At 39.2% G+C, this 7,859-nt stretch overlaps 1 protein-coding gene across 1 annotated transcript in view; it reads right to left on the bottom strand.

Moving 5' to 3' along the window:
• Positions 1–1,307: 1,307 nt before the first annotated feature.
• The window catches only part of LOC101845510, a 25,893-nt gene continuing 19,341 nt past the window's right edge, over positions 1,308–7,859 (bottom strand). Inside the window, exon 3 of the mRNA XM_005111064.3 lies at positions 1,308–2,089. Coding sequence (XP_005111121.2) covers positions 1,973–2,089 — 117 coding nt within the window. The 3' untranslated portion in view covers positions 1,308–1,972. The remainder of the gene's footprint in view (positions 2,090–7,859) is intronic.

Raw genomic sequence — 7,859 nt, 5'->3', positions numbered from 1 at the left:
ACATATATATGTATATATATTCATCTTAACCCCAATTGGCTCTGACGTGCAGGACCGAAGACACCTTTCTACATGATTTTAATTGTGTCGAGAGGCGTAAAAATAAATCCTCCGGTATTTTCTCATTCATCTGACAGATTTCGTATCCGTTTTGATAGCTTATTTTTATAGGAGTTTTATACCATCTGCAATACATATGTGTCATATATGTGTCCACGATTAGAGTTACTACTTGAGAGTAACCAAAAAGAAAAGGAGGACAAGAGAAAAAGATGATAAGCTTAATAATATGTTTAATGGAAAGGAGCAGACATCACCACACAAGAGCACACACTAACCACCCATTGTATCTCAATGCTGAACACAGTTCATAAATTAAATATAGAAATCTTAACCCAAACAAATGGTAATGAAAAAAAAAATGAAAAAATCTCGAGATTTTTTACGATATTGTATTTATTAATTCATTATTCGTGCTACACCATGCTCCTGGTAACCGATACACCTTCCATATCGACCGTTTGTCTAGGGAGTCCTGAGACACTGACACACTGGCAAACATACAGATTGGCACACTAGCATCCAGACATACAAAATCCCCCTCGGCGAATCAACTGGCAGATTGCTGAACCAACACTACAAATGTGACGTCATACTTGTGCCATCGCTGTCTAATCCGTCGTGAGCCACTAATACGGTGCTTTTTGTGGTTTCTCTTTTCGTGTTGGTGATTATGGATTGGTGTCTGGGTTGGTAAAAATAATTTTCCTTTAAACCATTAAGATGTCTGCTTGTGGAAGTGTTGTTGGCGTTTCTCTTTGTCGTTTGTAAAGCCCATATCATCATTGTAATTCCATTTACAGTAGTGTTTTAAACAGTGCTGATTCTAATAGGGTGGCATCAGATTGATAGGGATGGACAAGGGGCGTTATTGTTTTATTAGTTTTGTTATCCTTGCTGTTGTCGATGGGAGTGTGTCATTCCTCTTGGTATTATGACGCATGATGTGGTCCTTCTGCGGAACTGTAGCTTTTGTAACTAACATGCAGAAAAAAGTGCATTCTTGTAATGTTTGTCTTTACTGTCAATGACTGCGTGTTTAGTTATCTTTATGCTCACTTTGCAGGTTAAAGACATCAATTGAAAATCACCTGTCTCTCTTTCTCTGTCTCTCTGCCTTTCTCCTTCCGTCTCTCTCTTTCTCTCTCTCTCTCTCTCTCTCTCTCTCTCTCTCTTTCTCTCTCTCTCTCTCTCTCTCTCTCTCTCTCTCTCTCTCTCTCTCTCTCTCTCTCTCTCTCTCTTTCTGTTTCATGACATTGGTCAGTATGCTGGTCACACCAGTAAATCTTCTAGGGAAACCCCACTCACCAGCAGCTTAATTTACAAGACATGACCTAACTAGATTGTCTACTCAAATGGAGCCGATTTGGATGGTCTCATTGTCCAGTGACAACGCAACAAAGTTGAGAGAAAATTACATAGATTGGGAAGTGGGTCTTAATTAGAAAACGACATTTTAAAAAAAAATTCGGCAGTTTGATTGATCTACCAATTGATTTATTAATAGAGGGATTGGATGTTTTTTGAAATTATTGATTCACTTATTGAAGAAACCTTAGAGAGGTTAAGTGAATACATTTTTTTGCTGATGAAAGTAAAGGAATAAACCTTAAGCTAGGGTCATTTTTATCCTACTTCACAACTTAAATCCCAGCACACTAAGCAAAGGCTGCGTCAACATTCAAACACGAGTGAGCTGCCACAAAAAGGATCAACTGACGCAACCAATTAAAAAAACATTTTAAGGTGAATTTGGCAATCTCCCTTGTTTTACAAACCTAGGCTTCTGATGCGACTAAAGATGATGACATTGACATTTGATATGATGTAACTCCCTGCGATCTCGATGCTTCTCTCCCCTGATGACACTTAATTATGATGACGTGATGACGTAGTCGACAATCTGGTATTACTAGCGGCAGCTCTTATGTTGAGTGTAGCGTTGTAACGCCTCTTGAGCTTTTGCTTCCACGTCGTTTCTGAGGGTTTTTGGCATACACCTCCTCAGGGCCCTGGACAGCATCTTGGGCTGAAAAATAATAGAAAGGGGTGGGAGAAGAAATTTGTTACCTTTGGTGTGTATAATATATAGCTATAATATGTATATTATTATTATTAATATAATGAATATTATACATTTGCATTTAGTTTAGTTTAGTTTAGTTAAGTAAGAGTTTTATCGCGCTTGCAATTGCATAAGGTGTAAATACATGCATATATCATGATTATGGTATCATTATTGTAGATGTTTTAGTTTACCCCGACCAGCACACCGATGTCTGTTGTGTAGAGGTTAGGCGCTTCGCTGTTGCACGCAGGAGACTCGTGTTCGATTCCGGAAGGGGGGGGGGGATTTTTATCGAGCATTGTCTGCTGTCATGTGCATCCCTTTCAGCACTGGGCAAATCTACGACCACCCTCCAATCCAATCTACCTCACCCTCAACATAAAGAAAATCCCTTTTTTTTAAAATTATTGCATAATGTCCATGACGTCCGCCTATTTTAACATCTACGATGACCGTGGCTAAAACATCACCAAGACATGGATGGCTGGTGCCTCTACAAATAAATTATTGATATTGAAGGTCAATGGATGGCCGTCTTGGACAGTTTTGACTCTTGTTTAGTGTAGTTTGAAAAAGGAGAAGGTGACAAAAAGATTGCTGTTATAAAGTGCAGAAAATAATCTAAACATACTGATTGAAAAGAGAGTATTGCATAATTTGATGACTGAGTTGGTGTTCCATTTCTCTATCAATACATTTCTTGTCACCGAAGTAGTACCTCACTGGGGATAGCTTAAAAGGATCAGATAACTTCAAAGTATCCTCAACCTTATTTCGTCGGATTTATTTCTCCTTGACTGATGAAAAATGTTTCACGAACACGTCAACACTGTTCAAATCATTTGACGTTCATAGTAATGAAATCTACCTATTGAAACCGAAGAAACAGACATTTTCCCAACATTTAGCCATTTTCATTTAATTGTGTGTGTGTGTGTGTGTTTCTGTGTGTGTGTTTCTGTGTGTGCGTAGGTGTGTGTGCGTGTTGGTGTGTGTGCGTAGGTATGTGTGTGTGTGTGTGTGTGTGTGTGTGTGTGTGTGTGTTTGTGTGTGTGTGTGTGTGTTTGTGTGTGTGTTTGGAAGGGGGGAGGGGGGGGCAACAGCTTTTCAGTTAATTTAGAAACACATTTCTGAGTGGGTCTTACTGTAAATGTCTAGCAAAGACACAAACAGTGTAAATTTACAGTTACTAAGGAAACTGAAACTCTCGGATTTCTGAAGTTGAGAGGGCCATTTTCTGGGTAGTTTAATTTTACTTCTGACCTCAGTTGTCTCCTACTACCCTAAATAATGTATTTATCGACTTTTGCTCCCGGTTGTTGTTTTTTCATAAAAAGCAAGAACAATTAAACACACTTTAAGTAAGATCAGACAATATCTCCAGCTTTATATGCTCAAAACCTGACGAGGGCCTGAAAAAATCGTGCCATTGCATATTTAGGAGACAGGCATCTCCAGTCATGCCTGTTGGGTTTCAACCCATGATAGTTGGATACAGATGCCCATTAGAACGACCGAGCTACCCAACAAAAGTCTTCCCTACGAGGAGATCGACGTGACATCTCTTTGTTTTGGTACCGGTAAGTGTTTTACGGCACATGCAACACAATAAGGCCATATAAGTGCCGAAGACTAGAGGTGTTACAAGAGAGTAACAAACACAAAAAAGAAGAAGGGGAGATAAGGACGGTAGATGTTTGACAGGAAAGAAGAAGCAAACGACACCAGAGCATCAACTAACCACCCACAAGCTCACATCTTCAGTATGCTGCGGCAAAGAGCCAAACCAGTACACCACTCACGCGATGCAAGGTTTTTAATTTTAGTTTCAGTGGGAGTTCTACTGCACTTGCAACACTAAATGAGTCATTTAACTGTCGAAGATTAGAGGTGTAAAGTAACAAAATATAATTATGCATAATGAAAAGGAGGAGAGAAAAAGAAGATACATGTTTGATAACAAAGAAAGAGCAAACCACACCAGAGCACCTGCCAACCAACACGCGATACGAGGTCAAACGAACACTATTTTTTTAATTGCAAAAAAAAAAAAAGCCGTACATTGTGAATACCAAACGATATACATAACACATGGCTTGGATTAATTACCAGATTTTGTGGAGAGAATATCACATTCACAGAGCCTAAGTGCCACAAAAATTAATTTAGTCCATGATTGTCTCTGCCAGCACAAATGCGGTATAAAAGGCCATAAATAAGAAAGTAAATTATATTAAATACACATTCGCCGAGTGACAATTATGTGTTTTTCTTTCTAGAGTGTCTAATAGCTTCCTCAAGAGGTGAGACTATGAAGAGCACTATAGCTGACACACCTAATCCTTTTATTTGTGTCGACAAAATGTTGTCTTCCCAGTGGTGTTATTTTGTCTCAAAAGCGTGAAATAAAAATAATTCAGCTCGCCCGGTTTGCCAGAATAAAAACCAAATCATTCAAATGTTAAGGTAATTTTCTGTGTATAAAATATTCTCTTAAATAAGTTACGTATATGTATGAGTAGCTTAGGCTCTGTACATTTGACCTAAGATCCCCCAAACTTGCAAATTTATTCAGCAACGAGGGTACTCAGGTCTGCATTAAACAGACAGGTCAGTCTAAACAAAACCAGGTCTTTGGTTCCCGTACTATGGGAAGCGATATCTTAGAGGCCATTACTTTTGGAAGGCCATTCGTTTTGGCACGTCATTAGTTTTTTTTACAACTAGTTCGCAAAGGAAGGGGGCAAATTCATTAACAGACGTTATTGTTTTGTCTATCAGACAAGTTCCCACCCGGAGACCACATCATTTTGGCTGTCATTATTTGCACTTCCACTTTGATTTTTTTAAAATAAAGCTAAAAATTACAAAATGGTTAGGTATGAGAAAAAAATACGAAAATTATTTTTTTTATTAGTCAGAACAAAAAAGTAACATTAGTTTAGTAAGACTGTGGTTTGTTTTTGTAAGGAAACAAAACTGTTTCGCTGATGTACGAATTTGTAGAGGTGAAAAGTAAATCTCCCTTGGGAATAAGATAAAAGTTTGTTGCAAATCACTGATCTCTTTTTTTACATTTCATTTTTAAATCCATTTTTTGAAATGTCTGTAAGGTAGCTGGTGTACATGTGGGTTTTATTCAATGCGCATCTTCAAACACCTGGGGCTGAATAGTTTCAAATGGCTTGCTACTTCTTAATCAACAGTTTTTGTATGAACTAACTTCTTCTCTTTCATTTTACAAAAACACACTTTTTAAAACATTATTCTGCTATTTGTTGGGCTTTTTAAATCACGCTCTAGGCCTCGTTGTACCTTATTACTTTCAAAGCTGAAACAGTTTTTCGCTTTGTTTGGGGTACTCATTAGAATGAATCTAGCTCAAAATACTAACATTTTTGCCCCAAGACTGTACCATGCGTAGCGTTATTACTCACTGAAAGTCCTCTTCTTTTTCGTTTGAAAAGGGGGGGGGGGCATGTCTCCTTATGGTCGTTATCTCCTTTGCCAAATGCCCGACCACCCTTTCCCAAATGCAAAAACTAGCTTAATCTTTCTTGTTTTATATTTCTTTATTCTTTATTTCTTTATGCTTATTCTTTATTCTTTATCAATGCTTCTTCATTTTTTCCATTTTGTCACCTCTCAAAGACACCCAGGAACAAAGATCGGTAATAAATTCTGAAGTTTCATTTTGTAGTATCAAGGGAATGCACTCTCAATGGGAGAACGGAAATTGGGTATTATTCCTATATTCTCGTCTACACCGGCTCTAATGGACAAGGGGTCAAACGGGCTCATCATTGGAATAGGAAATTTTGTGGCATTTACAAGCGCTACGTGCTGCAGGAGAAGGAGACAGGAAACAATTCACCCCCCTGGTGACTTGGGTAAATCAAAGGCCGAGTGGCCAGTGGATGAGAGCTTGTCAAACATAAAACTCTGAGGCTATCAGAACGCTTGACAAAAACTCCCAAGACGGTCGACCCTTTTCCCTCTTGCCCTTTTGTCACGTGGTGCTGTCCGGTCGACGGCTCAACATCTAGATCACAGTAGTTTTGTTTGAGGTTTTGCTTTTGAGTTGTTTTATTTTTGTTTGGGTCTATCTTTCTATTTTGAGAGGGAGAGACGACAGGTCTATATTATTCCTAACATATTTGTCTCTGATAGAACGCACTTGAATCGATAACGTCTAGCATAAAAATCAGAAAATTTATGAAAAATGTGTTATGTTTTTTCATATGCATCATGCGTCAGACTGCTCCTTCGTATTAACTTGGCTTTTTCAGCAAAGTGGGCGTTTCTCTTTTGTTCATTCGTCAATGGTTCTTTTTGCTCAAGAGATCTTTGACGGCCAACTTATTTGGCCTTCACACAAGTCTTTTGTCCACACTCATCTCGTATTCATTGATATGTCCTATTCATGTGTCATTGCAAAATGCGCACGGAAAATGTCTCGTTTTTCCATCACTTTCTTTCCTGGCAAAACTCGAGTTCACGAAACAAAGAAAAACAGAAAGCTCTATAGCTTTGTACAATAAGCTGTATCTGAAACCTTTAATGCTTGGCAGGAGTCCAATAAAATCTTTTTCCTTCAGTCCTGTTTGCACTATACATATCACACACATACACACGCACACACACACACACACACACACACACGTGAGCACACACACATGCACAGACACACACACCCGAATACACACACGCACATATTCATCCGAGCATACAAACTAGTGCACTGCGTGAGTTATTCCATTCCTTGACCCAACCCTATTTTGCTTAGCTAGCTGATCAATATTTTATTAAACGTCATCTTTTGCGGAGATTCAGATCTCTAGAATTCCCATGTCTTGACCAAATACCCAGCAACATCCCAATAGACGTTGGAAATTTTAGATCTCTACACAGCTGAAGCGGTTAGGCGTCTCGTCTTTAGCGCATAGGCATTTGTTCTGTGTGTAGCGGTTAGGCGCTTTGCTGACGTACGCAGTAGACCCGAGTTCGATTCCCGAGTGGGGATATATTATCGAGTACCACAGTCTTCGTACTGGGACGTTGTATCGCTCTCAACAAGGAATGACCCTGACAGTCAGAGTCGAATTGTATCGATAGGGGCGTAGAATTTTGTAAATTAAGAAATTGAATGAATCTTAAAGTAATCAAAGTATTAAATTCAAGAGTGTTACTGTGCTGTTGGAATTTTGCAACTATGGTAACCAAGCAACGTACAAAATAGCGTTCACCATAATATTCCAAATGCTTATTCCCCCAAAGCTTTTAGGTAAGGTCAATATTTGCCATCTAGTGAGCGACTTGGTAAATGTGGTTGGCAGTGGGAACTACACGGGTAGTGGCAAGTATTACTCACTGCATGCATCTCTTGGAAATACATGGGTGTCCGCAAATCCCCTTAGGGTCTTAAAGGCGGCAAAAGTGAGCACTAGATACAAAAAAGTTCACAATAACTAGGTTAGGTGAAGAAGACACAACCGAGGGGGGTGAGGTGGGGACAGGCTGGCTGGCAATGGGGTGGGGTGCAGTGTGGTTCAATAGGCAGAAAATTTAGTGTTGACGACTTAACCAAATACTGGAGAGGGGCAGGGGGAGAAGTGGCAGCAAAGAATTAACTCTCTTACTAATGCAGTCGTTTCTAAGAATTCGCAAGAAGGAAACAATTTCCGATTTTAGTTGTGCGTGAGTGTGAGCTTTCATTCGAGAGGTAAAAGGC

Source organism: Aplysia californica, unplaced genomic scaffold, assembly GCF_000002075.1.
Source record: "Aplysia californica isolate F4 #8 unplaced genomic scaffold, AplCal3.0 scaffold00995, whole genome shotgun sequence".
In the NCBI taxonomy this organism is placed as follows: Eukaryota; Metazoa; Mollusca; class Gastropoda; order Aplysiida; family Aplysiidae; genus Aplysia; species Aplysia californica.
Note: the sequence above shows the minus strand (reverse complement) of the source record. Positions and strands in the feature narration are given on the sequence as shown.